The 22,209-nt window shown below is 41.8% G+C and overlaps 1 protein-coding gene across 1 annotated transcript in view; it reads right to left on the reverse strand.

Annotated features, from left to right (window-relative positions):
• maoa (amine oxidase [flavin-containing] A) overlaps window positions 1-5,866 on the reverse strand; it is a 55,881-nt gene extending 50,015 nt beyond the window's left edge. The window contains exon 1 of the mRNA XM_008107430.3: window positions 5,691-5,866. Within this exon, the coding sequence (XP_008105637.2) occupies window positions 5,691-5,736 (46 nt within the window). The 5' untranslated portion in view covers window positions 5,737-5,866. The remainder of the gene's footprint in view (window positions 1-5,690) is intronic.
• Between the last annotated feature and the right edge of the window lie 16,343 nt (window positions 5,867-22,209).

The following is a 22,209-nucleotide window of genomic DNA, read 5'->3' on the forward strand; positions in this document are numbered from 1 at the left end:
GAGAGGTCATTCTCAGTGCACAGTCAGAGCTTTTTCACAACCACTAGCTGTGGCAAGCATCCAAGAAGCAATATGATCCAGCCAACTGGTACTGGGGAACACGAACAAAGCTGGTACTATGCTCATTTGCTGCTTCGGCTGATACATCCTATTATTTGTGATTTGAAAAACTAACCAAAAAGTTTTAACATGATGTTTTCTCACCTTCTTGGGGGTTGTTTCCAAGCTATGGAGCTTTTTTGCTTCTTTCTCTGACCTCTTTCCATCAACAAAGACCAGTTTATTTAGACTGGCTTTTGGTTATTAACTGGCTGTTACAGCAGGATCTTTTAACGAGGAATGCTGTGCTTTTATTCCCAGTTATTTTAAGTGATTTCTAATTGTTTTATACCACAGTGGTTTTAACAGGATTTCTAATTCAATTGTTTTAAAACTTTTTGTTTTATAATGATTGCTTTTTTAAGTTTTATTGTGTTTCATTGCATGTTGTGAAACATCACAGACTCCAATCTGGGAGAAAGGAGGGGACATAAAATATAGTAGAGTCTCACTTATCCAACATAAACAGGCCAGCACAACATTGGATAAGCGAATATGTTGGATAATAAGGAGAGATTAAGGAGAAGCCTATTAAACACCAAATTAGGTTATGATTTTACAAATTAAGCACCAAAATATCATGTTATACAACAAATTTGACAGAAAAAGTAGTTCAATAGGCAGTAATGCTGCGTAGTAATTACTGTATTTACGAATTTAGCACCAAAATATCACGATGTATTGAAAACATTGACTACAAAAATGCGTTGGATAATCCAGAACATTGGATAAACGAATGTTGAATAAGTGAGACTCTACTGTAATTAAATAAATAATTGGCTATACATGTTAAACAAACAAATAAACATTATCATAGGCCTGTACTTTGCATGAAATAAGAACAGGGGAAGCTTCCCTAAACCAAGTCACACACCCAGTGGCAGCTTCCTATTTTCCTGTTTTTATTATTTTAACTGAACTAGAAGAATGCTATAACTTTGATGGGCTGTTATGTAGGAACTAGACAAGACCTACAAATGTAATATCTGCTTTGAACTGGGTTATCTGAGTCCACACTTAGATAAAGTGGGACTTTCTGCCTTGATATTCTGGTATATAAGGCTGTGTGGAAGGGCCTGAGAGTTGACTCAACAAGTAAGGTTCAGGAAAAAACCTTATTAGAAGGAAGAGGATGATTACAAGTGGAAAACAACTTTTGGGACTCCTATAAAATTTTGTGAATGAGGCAGATCAACTGAATATTAAGGTACCTGGTTGGAAAAACCCTCACCCTCGTTCCTATTGCGTTGTAAAGCTGGTTGTGCCCTAAATGGAATGTTGGTGGACATTAAAAGAGATTCTAGTTGCACCAGAAGCGACTTGCAGTTTCTCAAGTTGCTTCTGACATGGAAAAAAAATGAAAAGAGATTTCAAGATGGGCTTAAAGCTAGCCTTAAAAATGGTGGCATAGACACTGAGAACTGGAAAGCCTTGGCCCTTGAGCGCTCTAACTGGAGGTCAGCTGTTACCAACAGTGCTGTGGAATGCAAAGAGGCACGAATGGAGGGAGAAAGGGGGAAATGTGTCAAGAGGAAAGCGTGAAAGTCAACCCTTGTTTGGAAGCTGATGTCCTCGCTGTGAAAGAAAATACGGATCAAAAATAGGTCTCTACAGACCCACAGCCAAGACCCTACACTTGGAAGGTAACCGTAATCAGCCATAAGTGATAGCCTATGATGATAATGAAGAAGAAGATGATGATGATATGGCCTAATACCCTAAAGCAGTGGTTCCCAAACTGTGGTCTGTGAACCACCAGTGGTCCCCAAGAACTAAAATATGGTCTGCGGTTTCACCATTGCAACGAGAGCAACTGGTCTTGTGAAACTCTCTTATAGTGCCGAGGCAACGGGGATGTGTGGAAGGGAGAGGCTGACTACCCACGAAAGGCACGACAACAAGCCTCCTGACTGCTGCTTCTCCTTCTCCTTCCTCCTCTTGAGCGGAGCCATTCCATGTGGTGCCTGGAAGCAGGGGCGCCTTGGTGTCTTCATTTTTAGACCTGTTCTTGGGGTTATTTGGGGTGCTGATTCAGAAAATTGTATTGGATGGACCACATGAGCTCTATATTTTTGAATACAGTAGAGTCTCACTTATCCAACATAAACGGGCCGGCAGAATGTTGGATAAGTGAATATGTTGAATAATAAGGAGGGATTAAGGAAAGGCCTATTCAACATCAAATTAGGTTATGATTTTAAAAATTAATCACCAAAACATCATGATATACAACAAATTTGACAGAAAAAGTAGTTCAATACACAGTAATGCTATGTAGTAATTACTGTATTTATGAATTTAGCACCAAATTATCACGATGTATTGAAAACATTGACTATAAAAATGCATTAGATAATCCAAAACGTTGGATAAGCGAGTGTTGGATAAGTGAGACTCTACTGTATGGTTTTCTGTGGGCAAGTAGATGGCAACTACTGGATGGCATATGTTTTGTATAAGAAAGTAGAACTGATGTAGTCTATCCACTGCAATTTTCTGAATCAGCACCTGATAACCAAACTGAATCTAAATTTGACCAAAAACTGATTCGTAACCCTTTTGGTACTAATGTTGAAGAGTGGTCCCTGGGCAAAAAATGATTGGGAACTACTGCCCTAAAGGATCCAAATGCTATCTGAACTTGGAAGTTAAGCATAGTCAGCCTTGTTTAGTTCTTGGATGGGACACCACCAATGATTACTATCAACTATCATATATCTTGGAGGAAAGAACTGGCAAAATCACTTCTAAGCATTACTTGCCTAAGAGAATCCCATGAAACGCATGGAGTTGCCATAAGTGGAGGGGTAATTTGAAAACACACAGGCATATGTACACAAAATACCTTGAAAATGGCAATTACAGCCCTCTGTTATTGGGCTGCAAAGGAGACGATGACTACTGCTCATTAATGAGTTGACAGGACAAAAGTAAACCAGAGTGAAAGTGTCTGTAAGAGCAGAAGCCAATAAAGCAAAGTGACACAACATGCTCTGCGGAAATCAAATAATCCACACCCTTGGACTCTCTGGAGTGAAAGCTCTTCAGTCTTGTGAATCCAGCAGTCCCCAAACTGGAGAAAAACTCCCTACTTTCTTCCCCCTTCACAAATGTCTGCTCAAAAGGAGTGCAAGGGGAGCTTATGCTCAAGTTAGTACTGTGACAGATTTCACCCATGGATATGGAGTGAATGGCTTGGCTTCGGGAGAACCCACACCTTCTTCCTAAACTGCAAGCGCCTTGGGAATCGAGTAACCCAACCCGCCTCCTTTCCAACAGGCAGACCTCGGGGCCAGCAAGAGAAGCGGAAACTGGTGGTGCCTGAAATGCATGCATATGTTATGTATATATGTTTTTCCTTATAATAAGTACACACTCCTAACAAGATTAAGGATTCCCCAGAGTAGAGAAGGGTCGCGAAATGACAAGGGGAACTTGGAAGTCAGGCTGGCAACTCTTGTGTTTCCACAAGGCTGCACTGGGAGGACGGTACAGACTTGAACATCTGACCTAAAGTTGTGATTTAAAGGGAGCATTTGTAACTCCAATTACATCCTTAAGACAGTATAACATTTCTTCTTTCATATACATGCACTGACTCAGCTTTTAAATTATTAAAGGGTATGTTGTTGAAGGCTTCCATGGCTGGAATCACTGGGTTTCTGTGCGTTTTCCGGGCTGTATGGCCATGTTCCATACGCATTCTCTCCTGACGTTTCGCACACATCTATGGCAGGCATCCTCAGAGGTTGTGAGGTTTGTTGGAAACTAGGCAAGTGGGGTTTATATATCTTTGGGAAGTCCAGGGTGGGAGAAAGAACTCTTGCCTGTTGGAGACTAGTGTTAATGTTGCAATTGGCCACCTTGATTAGCATCGAATAGCCTTTCATCTTCAAGGTCTGGCTGCTTACTCCCTGGGGGAATCCTTTGTTGGGCAGTCTTAGCTGGCCCCAATTGTTTCCTGTCTGGAATTTCCCTGTTTTCAGCATGTTGTCCTTTATTTACTGTCCTGATTTTAGAGTTTTTTTAAATACAGGTAGCCAGATTTTGGTCATTTTCCTAGTTTCTTCCTTTGTGTTGAAATTATCCACATGTTTGTGGATTTCAATGGTTTCTCTGTGTAGTCTGACATGGTGGTTGTTAGAGTGGTCCAGCATTTCTGTGTTCTCAAATAATATGCTGTGTCCAGGTTGGTTCATCAAGTGCTCTGCTATGGCTAACTTCTCTGGTTGAGTAAGCCTGCAGTGCCACAAGCATGTGGACAATTTCAACAGAAAGGAGGAAACCATGAAAATGAACAAAATCTGGCTACCAGTATTTTAAAAAGCTCTAAAATCAGGACAGTAAATAAAGAACAACCCTCAGAAAACAGAAGAATGCCAGACATGAAACAAACAGGGCCAGTTAACACGTCCCAACAAAGGATTCCCCCCACAGGAAACAGCCAGGCTTTGAAGCTGCCAGGCTATTCAATGCTAATCAAGCTGGACAATTGCAACATTAACACCTGCCTCAAATGGACACTTACCCCCACCCTCGACATTATTCCAGATATATAAGCCCTACTTGCCTAGTTTCCCTATTTGTGGGAGAAACATCAGGAGAGAATGCTTCTGGAACTTAGCCATGCAGTCTGGAAAACTCACAGCAACCCTGTTAAAGGATGTATATGCATATTGGGGGGGGGGGGCACCCTGCATTTATGGGGAGCTGAAGAGGGGCCTGCTGCATAATGTTCTGGCTTGAGCGACTCCTGGGCTCAGAATCGCAGCACAGACATGGAAAGGAAACCCACTGGCTGATCTTGGGAAAGCCACACTCTCTCAGCCTCATTGGCAAATCTCTTCTGAACAAGCCTTGCCAAAAAAAGAACCCTGTGATAGGGGCAGAGGTGGGAAACCCTATCATTTAAGCTTGTGTGACTTGAAGAAACACAACAACAACAGATAAATGGCACCTAAAAGGAATAAAGAACAACTTTCAGAAAACACGGGAATTCCAGACATGAAAAAATCAGGGCCAGCTAACACCTCCTAACAACGGATTCCCCCAGGCAGGAAGCAGCCAGACCTTGAAGCGGCAAGGCTATTCAATGCTAATCAAGGTGGCCAACTGCAACATTAACACCTGCCTCAACAGACAAGAGTTCTTTCTCCCACCCTGGACATTATTCCACAGATATAAAAAGCCCACTTACTTAGTTCCCAACAGACCTCACAACCTCTGAACGCCTGTCCTAGATGTGGGCGAAACGTCAGGAGAGAATGCTTATGGAACATAGCCAGACAGCCCGGAAAACTCACAGCAACCCACCCCTAAAACGCTTCACCTCCACCCCCACCCCCCTTTAAGGGCATCCCGGGGCCAAAGGTACAACTCTCCTCTCCCGCAGTCTCCATCTCCATCTCCCCCTCTTCCCGGTTTCCCAATTAACTCTTTCCTCAACAAGCCAGGCGCAAATGGCGTTTCAAATCAGTGGTGGAGCTCGTGTCTCTGGAAGGGAGAGAAACTGGGGGAAAGAAGAGAGTTGCCTCCGCGGCTCTTTTCCGAGGAGGACGAGGTGGCTCGTGAGGCGCGGGAAGTTGACTGACCTGAGATGCCTGCCCCGATCACCACCACGTCGCAGTCGGAGCTCATGCTTCAGCCTGGCGAGCCTCTGCCCGGAGACCAATGGTTCTGGTGTCGGCGGGAGCAGCAGTGGGAGCAGCAGCAGCAGCAACCGGGTCCGGCGCCGCGGCAGGGAGTTCCCAGCAGGGTCCCCCTTAGTGACGCGCCTCCCGCCGCCGCCAATCACGACGGGGAAGCGGCTTCCGAGGCAGGGGGCGGGGCAAGGGGAGGGGGAAGACTCCCCGGCGAGGAGGGACGGGCTTCTTCCCGGGCGGGCGCGGAAGGCAACCTGGCCTCTCTTCCCGGGAAGGTAAAGGGGTCTTCCGCAGAGCGGCGGAACTCATCGATTCCGAGAGTTGGAGGAGACCACAGTGGCCACCCGGTCCCACCCCCTGCCTTGCACACAATCCAAGCAGTCCCGACAGATGGCCATCCAGCCTCTGCTTGAAAATATCCGGAGAAGGAGACTCCACCACACTCCCGAGGCAGAATATGCTGTTGGGAATAGCAAACCCCCAAGCCTTTCACTAATTACAGTAGAGTTTCACTGATCCAACATTCGCTTAACCAACGTTCTGGATTATCCAATGCAGTTTGCCTTTTAGTAGTCAATGTTTTTGTACTCAATGTTCTCAATACATCGTGATGTTTTGGTGCTAACTTCGTAAATACAGTAATTACTACATAACGTTACCGTGTACTGAACTGCTTTTTCTGTCAATTTGTTGTAAAACATGATGTTTTGTTGCTTAATTTGTGAAATCATAACGTAATTTAATGTTTAATAGGCTTTTCCTTAATCCCTCCTTATTATCCAACATGTTCACTTATCTAATGTTCTACCGGCCCGTTTATGTTGGATAAGTGAGACTCTACTGTATTTGTTAATGTATATATTTGCTAACCCGTATTCTGTATGGATGTTGATTTGCCAGTTCAGAAACAATCAAAGCCAGCTAACACTCCCAACAAAGGATTCCACCAGGCAGGAAACAGCCAGGCCTTGAAGCTGCTAGGTTATTCATTGGTAATCAAACTGGCCAATTGCAACATTCCACAGATATGGAAACCCCACTTCCCTAGTTTCCAATAGACATCACAACCTCTGAGGATGCCTGCCATAGATGTGGGTGAAACATCAGGAGAGAATGCTTCTGGAACACAGCCATACAGCCCAGAAAACCCACATTTTGTAGTCAGTGTCTGCTTTACACCTCAGTGGAAGTAGATTCATGTTGCTGTTTGGAATTCAATAGAAAAGTATGACTTATGGACTTCAGTGAGTACCACTATACCTAAAGACTATGGACTATTGATTAAGAATGATACCCTGATGCACACAGAGAGAACCACATCCAATCTGTAACTGAGTTTTAAATAAGAAATGTGCCTGTATGGTGAATTAATACATTATGTTTGTGAGTGAAAAATATATGTTATTTTTCAAAGAAGACTTTTAAAAAATATCTGAGTACATATTTTAAATGAAGAGGTTTCAAGGGAGTGTATACCTTCAAGGGCAACTGCTAGTGCAGTTTATACTTCAACGAAACAAACATCCTCTGCTAACCAAATACATTTTTGTAGTGGCATGTCTTTGTCCTTGGCAGTTCAAATACATGTTTCTTCAGTTTAACAGCTTAGTTACCTGTGTGCCATTACATCAATGCTTATGAATATCATATGTTCAAAGGGTTGACTTCTAACAAGGTCATGCTTTTCTTGGCTACTGGTTTTCAAAAGGTGGTCTCCACATGTTCATGAAGATTCACATCTGACAAATGGATATGACATCATTTTTCCTTTTCAATAGGGTTACGATTGCCATTTATTTCCAAAGGGATATGTGCCCAGAGACTGGGTGCAGTTATTTCCAATATATTTCACTGTGGAACAGCTTCCACAGCTTTCACTGTGGAGAAGTCCTTCCTCATGTTTATGTGGAATCTTTTTTCCTGTCACTTGAATCCAATGCTCCGTGTCCTAGTCTTCAGAGCAGAAGAAAACAAGTTTGTCCATTCCTCAATGTGACACCCTTTCAAATATTTGAACATGGCTATCGTGTCCCCTCTCAGCCTTCTTTTTTCCAAGCTAAACATGCCCAGCTCCCTTAGCCATTCCTCACAGGGCTGGCTCCTTGAATGGTCAATATCCTTCTTGGATGGTAATGTACAGAACTGGACATAGTATTCTATTTGAGGACTATTACTTCCCTCAATCTAGACACTAAACTATTGGTACAGCCTAGAATTTCATTTCTTTTTAAAACTGCACATCACACTGTTGACTCATGTTCAGCTTGTGGTCTACTGAGACTTCTAGATTGCTTTCACGTGTACAGTTTTCAAGTCAGGTGTGTCATGTCCAGCAGTTGATAATGGTTAGAATGCCTAGCAGTTGTTGGTGGTTAGTATACAGAAGACTTGGCAGGATCATGACCAGTAGAAGGGGTTAATAATAACAGTAATAATAATAATCCTTTATTTATATACCGCTCCACCTCCTTGAGAGGACACAGGGCAGTTTCCAACATGTACAAAACAGTCCATTGTCAAAACAACATACAATGACATGACCAAACAAACATAATAAAAACAATATCATAAAACAGCAGTAGAAAGAGTTCAATCTAAAATGAACACAGTTACAGTACCAATCAACATGAAGGAGTGCAATACAGTAATCAGGGTTGCGAGGCAGACATAATCAATTAAAAGTTAGGTAAAGACTTGCACAGTGTATCATAGGACCCAGGAGTGGAGAGTGTGCAGAGCAAGGTCAACATGTTTAACAGCCAACTCATCTTGCTCAAAAATCTCTCAGAACCACCAGGTTTTCAATTCCTTGCGGAAAGAGGGCAATGTAGGGGCTTGCCTGATCTCTTTGGGGAGGGCATTCCAGAGCCAGGGGGCCACCATTGAGAAGGCTTGCTCTCTTTTCCCCACCAGCTGCACTTGGGATGCGGGTGGGAGCAAGAGAAGAGCTCCCCGGCAGATCTTAATGCCCACGCTGGCTCACAGGGGGAGATGCGATCACAGAGATAGGCAAGGCCCAAGCAGTATATTAATCTTCTTCCTCGTTCTAAAGGACAGAGTAATCTGTAGGTAAGAATTTACAGTTGGTAACAATTAAGGATGGAGGCCTAAAAGAGAAAGGATGCAGCTGTGATCAGCCGCATAAAAAGAATCTAGCAGAGACTGCTCTTTGGGATACTAATGGTGTTTCCCCCGGGTTGGTGGATTGTGGTATCCAGCAGGCTTGTCCGATCGATGGAAAAAATGTTTCAATTCTCGTTTCTAAAGTAGGGGGTGCCAGCTCTTCGATATAGAAATTATTTCTTAATTTTTCACCCAAAATTTTCGGATATTTCCGAAAATTCGTAATGTTTCTAAAATGTTTCTAAAATGGTGGACACGCATGCGCAATTGCCAAAAAACAGGAAACTGGGGAGGGACTTTTCTGGGGGTCTCCCGCCCTCATTTCTTGAGCTATTCTCATCAAATTTGGTACAGTGGGAGAACACATTCCACACTCTTTGCTCAACAAATTGCAGAATGTTTCCTATCTCCTATGATTTTTGGCGAATTTTCATAACTTTTTATAATACACTATTTTTCAATATTTGAAGAAACCTGTTCCTGGTTTGAAAGTCTTATTTCCTGTTCAATTGGGTTCTTATCACTGTAAAAGTCCCTCTTCTACTTGTGTAGACTTTGGATTAGAAATGCAGTACACGCCAAACAATGCCTTGACAGGATTGGCAACGTCCTTTGGAAACTATAAATTGCTGTGGACCCTCTATTGAATCAAATCAATGTCTGACTTTGTGATTGCAGAAATAAAACTCAGCCCAAGGCTTGGGAATAGAAATGGAGCGTGAGGGAAGCAATGCCTTGGCGGGTGCCTCACGTCCTTTGGAAACTATTTCTTCCAATGTACCCTTTAGGTTTGAAAACAATGTGTGTCTTTGTGATTGCTGCAATAACACTCAGCCCGGGGGCTTGGGATTACAAACGGAGCGGGAGGGAAGCAATGCACTTGCAGGAACGCAGACATCCTTTGGAAACTATTATTTTCAAGCCCCCCCCCCTTTTCAGGATTGCAAAGAAGGGCTGATGTGGTGATTGCTAAATTCCAAAAAAGAAAACAGAAAGGCAAAGGGACTCCCTCTGGAGTAGAAAAGTAAAGCACCCCAAGCTCTGCACTTGCAGGAACGCAGACGTCCTTTGGAAAATAAAAGTTCCCTAAAGCCACAGCAAGGACTCTGCCACAAGCCCCAAGCCAATTTCCCCAAAAAACAACAACACAATATCAAACCAGCAACAACAGACAGACACTCTACCCCCTATAGCCAGAACAGTCACTTAGCCCTCTCTCCCCCAAGCTAGCAAGCAGCTTCCCAGCGCGCGCGAACCACCCTCTCTCCTCGGTATCCTAGCCCAGAATGGCTTGGCTCAGTTGGGGAGGGGATTTTTATACAGATCCTCCACGTGGATGCAGAGGACGCTAGCCCCCACCTTTTTCAGCCATCGTGGAAGTCTCTGATTGGCCAGGGAGCGGCCATGTTAGGCTGCACTAGGCTCCCATTCATGTTAGGTTGCAAAAACAAAAAAATATATAATTTTTTTTTTAAAAAAAAATATTTAAAAAAATTTGGAAGGAAAAAATTTAACGAAAATTTTAAGAAACAATTAGAGAATGGGCCAACGATGGTTCGAATTACATTGCCAGTTGCGCCCAGGGAAAACGTTTCAATACTCGTTTCAAAAAACGAGAACAATCCGAAATAATTACGAAACGAGAAACATAATGAAAATTTGGACAACCCTAGTATCCACACCTGTGTCATGAACTCTTGTAAGCCTTGTACCTTGTGGAACCTTGAACCAAAAGGTTTATTGTGTTGGTGAACCTCATTGTGTTTGTACCTTGTTGCGGACCTTGATGAACTGCAAACCCCTGGACTAACACTTTACTACTGTGTTTGGACTACCCTTGAACTTTGGCTTCTCTGGCTTGACCCGTGGAAAGATGACTACATTGTAGTTTCTTGCTCCTTGGACATTTATCATTGACTCTCGGTGTTTGTAGTATGCACCTTGTTATAAGTCTTTGCTTTATATTTTTTGGTGGTGAGCTATCTTTTATGGGACCCTGGAATGGCCCATATGTACCTGGGTGCATCTACACTGTAGAATTAATGCAGTTTGACAGCACTTTAACTGCCAGGATTCAATGCTGCAGCAAAACTACAGCTCCCATGATTCCATAGCACTGAGTCATGGCAAAGTAGTGTTAAACTGCATTAATTCTGTAGATGCACGGTGTTTAGTTTGAACTTGAAAGCCACTCTCCAAGGTGCTGAACCTTTGCAAAACCAGCACCGGAGACTCAAAGTGAATTCACCACTGCTCTGACAATGGACCCATCAGCCATGATTGATTTAAATTTGTTCACATTTCTGTTGTAAGCACCTCATCAAAATACAATTTTTAAATCCCATACATAACTTTATTTTTTTCTCCTCACGTCCCTGTTTTGAGTTTTGTAGAGAAACTGTATGGATTTCTGAAGATCTGACTTTTCACCAAACCAAAAACCTTTATTTTGCTTTCTATTTGCCCTCCCTCATACTCTTACCTTTTTATTTCTTGCTTTCTTTAGTTTGCTGAAGCCCATGTAAATCCCATTTAAAAAAGTCTCAGGTGTAAGAAGCATCCATTTTTTTGTTTATTTGGACAAGGGATAATCAACTGGGTGCTAAAACAACAACTAGCCCCTTTCCCAATCTAATACTACTACTCCAAGGAACTCAAAAAATCAATTGTTTGGAAAGAACACAAAACCTTGGCTTTTTAGCACTGTGACTCTTCCTGCTTTTACAGCTAGGAAATGCCAATGGAGGTGAAGAAATGCTGAAAGTTGTCATTCTTGAGTCAGCATGTAATAAGCATAACACACATCTCTGCCTCTTATATTACAAATTCTAACAATGTAAAGAGATATTTTGCCTCCTTTTCCCAACTAGTGGAGAGCCAGGATCAGCTGTAGACAGGGCCATAGCCAGAAAAAATATTCGGGGGGGGGGGGGTTGAAAATTTCGGGGGGTGGGTTGAATCTCTTAACCCCCACCCCCCGGCTACATGCCTGTCAATATCTGCTTGAGATAGTGCCTTGAGGGACTTTTAATTTTTTGCGTCTCATAGACTTAGCATGCGGATTTGGTTAAACCAGTTAAAATTCATGAGTAAACCAGGTTTTTTTTAACCTGAAACATTTCGGGGGGGGGGGGGGGTACAAAGTTCAACAAATTCCTCACTTGTCTTGCAGACAATCTTATTGTCCAGAAGGTAGAAGAGGCAACAAGGGGATCAACTATTCTGGATCTGATCCTAATCAACACTGAGGATCTGGTCAATGGAGTGGAAGTGGTGGGATCCTTAGCTGAGAGTGATCATGTTTGTGATACAAAGGAAGGGCGAAACTAAGAGAAATCAAACACACATTCTAGACTTTAGGAGAGCTGACTTCAGGAAATTTAAGGAAATACTGATTATTATTCCGTGGACAGGAATACTAAAAGAGAAAGGAGTTAATGATAAATAGGAGTTTCTTAAAAGTGAGAAACTGAAGGCACAATTGCAAGGAGAAAAAAAGAATAGATGTCCAAAGAACTTTTAATTGAGAGAAGATTTAAAAGAGACTTACACAAGAAATGAAAAAGGGGGGAAATTAGCAAAGAGGAACTCAAACAAATAACCAGCATATATAGAGAAAAGTTTCATAAGGCTAAGGTACAAAATGAACTCAAGCTTGCCAGAGAGATTAAAACCAGTAAAAAGGGATTCTTTGGTTATGTCAGTTAAAAAAAGGAAGAAAAAGGAACGGTAGGGCCTCTGCTAAGAGAAGATGTTGAAATGCTATCAGGGAATAGGCAAAAGGCAGTGCTGCTCAACACTTTTTTTTTTGCCTCAGTCTTCTCCCAGAAGGAAATTGGGGTTCAAACCAAAATAAGGAAAGTAATCCAGGAATACCTGGCTACCTTAAATGAAGTCAAGACTCTGGGGCCAGATGAACTACATCCCAGAGTATTGAAGGAACTAGCAGAAATCATTTTAGAACCACTGGCAATAATCTTTGAGAATTCTTAGAGAACAGGAGAGGTCCCAGCAGACTGGAGAAGGGCAAATGTTGTCCCTATCTTCAATAAAGGAAAAGAGAATGACCCAAACAATTACCATCCAATCAGCCTGACATCAATACCAGGAAAGATTATGGAGCAGATCATTAAGAAGGCAGTCTGCAATCATGTAGAAAGGAATGCTGTGAATACTAAAAGTTAACATGGATTTCCCAAAAACAACTAATGCCAGAATAATCTTATCTCTCTTTTTGATAGAGTTACCAGCTTGGCAGATGAGGAGAATGTTGTGGATGTAGCATATCTTGATTTCAGTAAGGCCTTTGGAAAAGTCCCCCATGACCTTCTTGCAAGCAAACTAGTCAAATGTGGGCTAGGCAATACTACTATTAGGTAGATCTGTAATTGGTTAAACAACTGAATCCAATGGGTATTCACCAATGGTTCCTCTTCATCCTGGAAAGAAGTGACTAGTGGAGTGCTGCAGGGTTTGGTCCTGGGCCCAGTTCTGTTCAACATCTTTATTAATGACTTAGATGAAGGTTTAAAGGGCATGCTTATCAAGTTTGCAAATGACACTAGATTAGGAGAGATAGCTAATATTCCAGAGGACAGGATCAGAATTCAAAATGACCTTAACAGACTAGAGAGCTGGGCCAAATCTAAAAAAAAGAATTTTGACAAGGTCAAATGTAAGATACTACACTTAGGCAGAAAAAAAAAACAAAATGCAAAGATACAAAATGGGTGATGCCTGACTTGACAACAGCCAGGCAGAGAGAGAAAGATCTTTGAGTCTCTGTGGACAACAAGCTGAACATGAGCCACAGTGTGATGCAGCAGCTAAAAAAGCCAATGGGATTTTGGGCTGCATCAAAAGGAGTATAGTGTCTAGATGGAGGGAAGTCATGGTGCCTTTGTATTCTGCTTTGGTTAGACCTCACCTCGAATACTGTGTCCAATTCTGGGCACCACAGTTCAAAAGAGACATTGACAAGCTGGAATGTGTCCAGAGGAGGGTGACTAAAATGATCAAAGGACTGGAGACCATGCCCTATGAAGAGCACCTTAATAACTGGGTATATTTAGCCTGCAGAAGAGAAGGTTGAGATAATACATTATAGCCATGTATAAATATGTGAAAGAGTGTCATAAGAAAGAGGGAGCAGAATTGCTTTCTGCTGCCCTTGAAACTAGGACTAGGATCAATGACTTCAAATTACAGGAAAGGAGATTCCACCTGAACATTAGGAAGCGCTTCCTAACTGTGAGAACTGTTCAGCAGTGGAACTCTCTGCCCCGGAGTGTTGTGGAAGCTCCTTCCTTGGAAACTTTTAAACAGAGGTTGGATGGCCATCTGTCATAGATACTTTAATTGTGCTTTTCCTGCATGGCAGGGGGTTAGACTAGATGGCCCATGTGGTCTCTTACAACTCGATTATTCTGTGGTTCTATGATATTTTGTGTTATATAGCTATGTGGAAGATTAGCTCTTAAACTTGATAATGCCTAACTTTTCCATGAGAACTCTTGTGGGTTCCATATTCCCTAATCTTGCAGCTTTGTGATTCCCTTAAAAGTGCCCCTCACTGTGTTCTCATTGCGGTGTCAACTTTGCCTTTCCTCAGAAGAGGTTCCAGTTTCCAGCTCCCTGCCTTGCTTCCTGAATCCTTGCCAAGCTCCCAGTTCCAGGCGAGCTGCACTGAGCCGCGACTCCCGAGTAGACCTTGTCTTGTTACCACATCTTCCTTGTTCCTGAACCAAGATTGACTTGCCTTATTTACCTTGCTTCTTGATCCTGCTATGGAACTTTTCCAGTGGAATTGTAGCATCTGTTCCTGCTATTGTTTCATGGACAAACTTTGATTTCTTGGAGGAAACTATTGAGTTTTCACTTGTGGATTACAATTTAGACATTGCTGAACTCTTTCTGAACTGCAATTGACTATATATTAAGGACTATTTCTTACTCTGACTTTCCATCTTAAATGTGCATAGATATATATATACTCTGCTTCAATAAACAGCTTGTTTTTTATATTGGCTCTGGTCTGGTTTTCGGGTGCTCGCGCTGCCCTGGGGTGCAGCACAGATATTAAAATTCAACACTCTAAACATAGTAAAAGTATAAAATGATAATCATACTAAAACATGGATTTGGCACCCAAGTAGAGGGATAAAAATGAACTGGGCAAAGTGCAATGAGTGAATATTGTAACATGAGGTAGTTGATTAAGTGCTACAGTCAGTGAGATAGCAACTTGGGGTGGGGTGGACCCTGTGACTATAACAAACTGATAGAACAAGATAAAGTGCAATAGATGAGGAAATGGCTGCAGATACAAGGTCTATCGTGAGGATGGGGAATTCATGCTGCAAAAGCATGTTGGAAGAGCCAAGATTTTAGGCTCTCCCTAAATGCTACCAGGGTGGGGGCTTACCTAATCTCCCTTGGGAGCGAGTCCCAGAGCCAGGGGCCACCACAGAGAAGACTCTCTCCTTTGTTCCCACCAACTGCGCTGAACCACCAAAACTTTTCAGTATACCAGACATGATGCTGATTTTTAACTGCTCATCTAGTTGGTAATGCTGTCCATGTTTCCTTCAAATATGCAACCAGACCTGTGACAGGTGCCCTGACCAAGAAATGGCAGATAAGACAATGTTCCTTCTCCTTCTACCACTGATCTCTAAGTGAAAAATCATTCTGCTTTTGAACATTTAATATGCTTTCTGCAGATGTTACTCTACCATTCAGCACTGGCCTGAAATAATACTGATATAGCAATGTAAGTAGATTGACCTCTGCTAAAACCTGAAGTTTCGGGGGGGGGGGGGGGGGCAGAAGTTGGCTGCAAATCTAAACCAGCCGAAGTCCAGCCTCCACTCAGCAGTATTTATGCTATAGAACTATTGTTTCAGTGCATCTGCTCCTGCTCCCCTTCCCAGAATTATAATTAACATGAATTGAGCTACACCAGTCTGGGTCAATCAAATCTACTCGGCTACTAGCCAGTCATGGCTGCCAGCCAAATACTGTGCCTCCCCACCACAGTCTCTGATACAGAAAGAAAAGAATAATGAACAAGACAGATCCTCAACCTTTAGCCACCTTGCTTGCACACTATTGCTGCAATGCCCTGTGGAGCAAAGGTATGGGGCGGGACAAGAAGATTGCCTGTGCTAGGATAGAGATGAATTTCACAGTCCTCCCTTTCCATACCGGTAGTTACTTTGCTCCAGGCATTGAAGGCAATAGCTTGGCTCCGTGTCAGCTTGCCTCCTTTCACTACCACTAGCAGAATTTTTGCTACCACTGTCCCCTCCTCCTCCTCCTCCTCCTCCTCCTCCTCCTCCTCCTCTTTCCATGGCAAGGAGGATGCAAGCACCCATAAGTTTGTGCCTATGCCTGTTCCAGAGTAGTACAAATATGCAGCCATGGCAGCTGCTCTTTTGTAAATAATTGACCTTCTTGGAGCCAAGGCAGCAGTAAACAGGGACGTGTGTGGGGTGTGTGTGTGTGTGTGTGTCTGGGGATGAGTTTCTGTTTTTGTATCGGGGCAATTATTTATTTACTTGTTTATATATTTATAGTATTTATATCACTCTTTCTCTCAAAGGAGATTTGAAGCAACTAACACTAAAGATCACAGAATGATAAATTAGAAGCTAAAAGCTAAAGCACATAAACATTAAAATAGAATTAAATATGGGACTTATTAAATACATAGATAAAACCAATAAAATCATTAAAACCATTTAAAAAACTGTTGAATTACATAAAACACAGCACCACTGGTTCTTTAAAAGCCTGCCTGAAAGGGAAAGTTTTTAGCCTGCTGTTGGAAGGACAGCAAGGAGAGCTTCATTCTGGCTTCCCTGGGCAAAGTCACATTCCCAATAACTGTGTCTCCTAAGGAGGTGGGGCTGCAAGAAGAGCCTTTCCTGAAAATCTCAGGACCCAGGCAGGTACGCACTGGGAGATGCCAAATAACCCAAACTGTATAGTTCTTTAAAGGTCAAAACCAGCACTTTGAATTGTGCCTGGAAACAGACTGGTGGCCAGTGGAGCTGATGCAACAGGGGAGTTGTGCACTCCCAGTAGCCAGAGCCAGTAAGCAATCTGGCTGAAGCGCTTTGGATCAACCAAAGTTTACAAACATTCTTCAAAGGCAGCTCTACTGAGAGCACACTGTAGCAATGTAAACAATGTGTATCTATCGCATGTACCACTGTGGTCAGATCCAACATCTCAAGGAATAGATGCAATCGGATCTGATCGGATCTGATTTTATGTTTGAAATGTATATTTTTAATTCATATGTATTTTAATAATAGTTTTAACTGTTTTATGTGCTGTTTTATATTGGTTTGTATGGGCATCTAATTGTTGCCAGTGTTGTAAGCTGCCCTTAGTCCCTTTGGGTGAGAAGGGCGGGATATAAATGTGAGAAATAAATGAATAAATAGGTGCATAGGTTTTTAATGTGCCAAAGTACTCCTGGCCAATGCAGAAACCTGGGCCTCCAGGTTTAAAGCTGAGTCCAGGAGTTACCCCCAAATTATGGACCTGTGCCTTAAGGGGAGGCTACTGTAAAATAGTGCAGACAAGCCCCATCTCAGTGACATGGCCCAGAAGGACATAATGGTCCAGGAGAACCAAAAGGGACAAAGCCCCCCTTGCCCAGTTTGCTGTATAGATCATTCACCAAGATGACCAAAGATGCCTCTGTCCCATAAACAGGCCTGAAACTAGATTGAAATGGATCTTGATAATCCGTTTCATCCAGAACCCCCTGAAGTTGGTAGACTGCCACACACTCCAGTACCTTGCCAGAAATGAAAGATTGGAGACTGGTTTATAGTTGTCAAGTATAATAGGGTCCAGGAAGGGTTTCTTTCTTTTTTTAAAAAGGCTTACCACAGCCTCCTTCAGACATGCTGGGATCCTCTCCGCTACAAAGAGGCATTGATCAGTTCCCTTGTCCACATCCTTGTCCACAAATTGAAAAGTCTCCATCAACATTGGGTAAGTCTCCATCAACATTGTATAACTAGCCCTTCTGTTCTAGTGCTGATGAATTACTCTATCTCTATCTATCTATCTATCTACCTACATACCTACCTACCTACCTACCCTATCTACACACAAACATCTTCTTCTTCAGACTCAGCTCCATTGTCAAGTGGTGATAGGGGTGTAATGCAACTGTACTACATTGCAAAGTTGATGTAGACAGTGACACATCTCTCATCCTTTGCCTGATGCAACCATGCAATATTAGTATGTGGATCTGATAGCAGGCTTCTCTTATTCCTTTCTCTCCAGTGACAGCCTTTGCCATCAACAGTACAGATTTATTTGCTAAGCAGCTTGCTATAGAAAATAAAGTGTTAGTGGGAAATAGAAAATTCAGTATTTATATACATTGATTTAGAGAATAAGAATGATCATAGTAGTAAAGGTAAAGGTTTTCCCCTCACATTAAGTCCAGTCATGTCTGACTCTGGGGGTTGGTGCTCATCTCCATTTCTAAGCTGAAGAGCCGGCGTTGTCCGTAGACACCTCCAAAGTCATGTGGCCGGCATGACTGCATGGAGCACCATTACCTTCCCGCTGGAGCAGTACCTATTGATCTACTCACATTGGCATGTTTTCGAACTGCTAGGTTGGCAGAAGCTGGAGCTAACAGCGGATGCTCACTCTGCTCCCGGGATTTGAACCTGCGACCTTTCGGTCTGCAAGTTCAGCAGCTCAGTGCTTTAACACACTTTGCCACCGGGGCATATACTATATATACATAGTACATATACTATTATTTTTTCATGTTTTCACAATTATTTGAAGTTGTGGATAATGTTAATGTTGGCTTTCTTTTTCCATTGTGTTTTTTAAATCAATAACAAAGTGGTGTTATTGTTTTTAATCACCACTCAACCATCGTATTCGCTGGATGACTTGGAGATTAATTTTTTTCTTAGCCTAACATACAGAGTACTTGTGAGGATGAAGTAGGAATGGGAAAAGTGATGTATGCCATCACAAATTCATTCGATGAAAGACAGGATATAAATGTAACTAATAAAATAAATACATAGATGGATTTGCATGACACACTGTTTTTATGTGCCAGTCACACACACTTTAAAATCTTGTCTTTTGCTTTTTATAGATAATTTTCACATCCACTCTGGTGAACAGTTTTTAAAAAATTTTAATGTTTTCTCCCTGCATGACAGTTCTCCACAATTTTCCCAATCTCTGTGGGGCCCAGATCACTGTCAAGAATACTGCACATCTCTCTGGCACTGTTTCTAACCAGTTCTAGCAAATCTCAAAAGCTCTGACACAACCTGGAAAGCCCACATAAACAGAAGAAAAAAAATCTGCACCGACATTATCAAACATGATCTACAATAATTTAATTAAATCTTTCCTCTCAGGCTAATTGGCTTTGTCTGCTAAAGCCATAATTCAACAATCATGAAATCTAAACACTTGCAACTTGGCAAGCATCCTAAAGGGATCTTGGGTGTGGCTGATAGATTGTTTGCTTTTTAAATTTTATATAAATTCTTATGAATTTATTTGTGTCCAGTTGTGACATGCCTACAGGATCATATTGCAGTTACAGTTACTCACCTCACCACTATATTTGTGCTACAGGAGACAAGCAGCTGAATCCTGGAGCTAGCTAGGACAAAGGAGGGCATGGGATTAACTTTTTTTGCTGTTTGTTAACCACATTATCTGCCTTTCCATTCATTTATCTTTAGTGTGGAAGCTAAATATTCAAAAGGTCCCAGATTTTGTCTTACCTTGGAATCTAACTATGATCAGATCTGATTAGTATTTGGATGGGAGACCACCAGGTGTTGTAGGAAATATTTATTAGGATGGAACTGGAAAACCACCTCTTGAATATTTTTTGTCTAAGAAAGCCCTATCCAATTCATGGGGTTGATTTGAGGACAGATAACCTGAGAAGATGAAAACCAGAACATTTATTTTACATGCAAGGGCCAGAGGTCAATCCTTGTCATTTCTATTTTCTAATAATCTCAGTGCTCTGTAAACATGTTTCTACTTTATTTTATACTCACCCTGCAGTTAATAATAAGACAAAACTATTTTTTTCACTGTACCATACAAATAGTGAGTACTATTAATGAGCAACTATAATTTAAAAACTTTTGGGGGGAATGGGGACATGATTGAGCACATAACTAGTTGATTTTAACTAGTTATTCCTAAGCACTGATGGTGAGTTCTGTTAACATATAAAAATGTTAGGTCTCAATGGTTTTTGTGTGTGTGTGTCAGGAGCGACTTGAGAAACTGCAAGTCGCTTTTGGTGTGAGAGAATTGGCCATCTGTAAGGATGTTGCCCAAGGGATTCTGGATGTTTGATGTTTTACCATCTTGTGGGAGGGATCTCTCATGTCCCTGCATGGGGAGCTAGAGCTGACAGACAGGAGCTCACCCTGCTCCGCGGATTCGAACCGCCACCCCTTCAGTCAGCAGTCCTGCTGGCACAAGTGTTTAACCCATATAGCCATCAGGGGCTCCAGTCTCACTGGTGAATGGATAACTAGCTAGCACATAACTGGTAATATTTAATTAACAGTTTTCAAATTATGGGTGTATTACTATCTGTAGCTTGACTCAAATGGAATGGATACTCTTTGTGCAATTCCAACAGCTGCATAACTTTGCCTGAAAGCTTCAGTGTATTGAATGGAGAGTTATTCCAATCCTTGCAAACCTTTCACTACTGAAACATAAACAATTTATGTAAGTGGAAGGTCACAACCTATGAGGATGCCTGCGGGTGAAATGTCAGGAAAAAATGCTTCTGGAACATGGTCATACAACCCAGAAAACACACAACCCCAATTTATATTCGATTAGAGAAATCAAGTTCTGAGACTTCAACAATACTTCTGCTTTCTTGTTTTTGCCATACCTTATCAAGCAGAATTTTTTCATACATGGTAAATCTAAAAGGACAATATTATTAGAAAATACTTTTATTATTTCATGAGTTTTTATTATGCATTGTCCTCAAGTGCACCAGTAATTCTCCCAGCCAGTGATTTTCTCTTTTTATCAGCATGATCAAAGTTCTAGGTTCCGTAATAAGCCATTTTCTCTCTATCTTAAATTACATGTAATTTCTAGGCAAAGAAATTAGCCTTTGAGAAGCCTTTTGAAGGTCACAGTTCTCAGCATCAATAAAGCTCTGATAAGCACTTTTCTGTTTAAATTATATTATGATGTTGCAAAATACTTTTAAAATGTTCAGAGGTCTTTTATACAGCGAGCAGTAGAGCTAGGCTTAGAGTAAATCAATAACCAACTTAACCAGCAGTGTGATGGCAACTGAGTTCAACAGCTCATTCAAAATCATTATGGTAACCATGGTGAAGGAAGGGGATCAATATGTACAAGGATGCAACATGAATAGCAAAGAACACATACTAAACTAACATTTCTGAAAATAACCTGAATTTATATAATATTTTCCATGCAAGATACTATTTAGGCATCTTCAAGTGGTATACAAAAGTTGGGAAAAGGGGTTCTGTAGCTCTTTTGGGTTCCAGAATTGTCTGATCATTTGGTGATGCACAACAAACTTCTAGGTTACAAACAAATGTTATGAAAACTGCATTTATTGTCTTCTTTGAGACTTCAGTGACCATGGCAGGCATATGGTCTTGTAGGGATTTTAGGAGTGAGTGTATTTGATGAAGTTATTTGCAAACTTGCTTAAATATCTTTTTGATTTATTGATTTCAATGCAGGAATATCCACCAAAATATAATGCACAAATAATAATAATAATAATAATAATAATAATAATAATAATAACCCCCCCCCCCCCGCAGGTGCCACCTTGACGTGGTGGGGGGGCTTACCTGCTCCAATGATGACTGAGGGCTGTGCTGGCGGTAGTGTAACTACCGGTAGGTCCAACCAAGCCAGGCCTCAGCTGAGGAGCAGAACTAAGAGCACTAACCCATTAGCATTATGGAGAAACAAACCCAAACGAAGTCTATACTGGCTCGGTCGTCGCCCAGGATAAAAAGGACCGCGGTGGATGCTGCTGATTCTGGACATCCATTGACAAGTGGGCTACGGAATCATCAAACCCCAAATGAACAGTCACAGAAGCGGCAGAAATACACAATGCCAGAAAACCGCACAATTATGAAATGCTACTACAAATCTAAACCTCAAAGGCGTGGCTACCAAAAAAGGATGCATCAACTGTGGAAACAAGAGCACCCTGACTCACAGATAACAGAACCCCAACTGGCTGACCAACGAAGATTCATAATCAGAAACAAAGTGTTCA

The sequence above is a fragment of the Anolis carolinensis genome, chromosome 3 (genome assembly GCF_035594765.1).
Source record: "Anolis carolinensis isolate JA03-04 chromosome 3, rAnoCar3.1.pri, whole genome shotgun sequence".
NCBI lineage: Eukaryota > Metazoa > Chordata > Lepidosauria > Squamata > Dactyloidae > Anolis > Anolis carolinensis.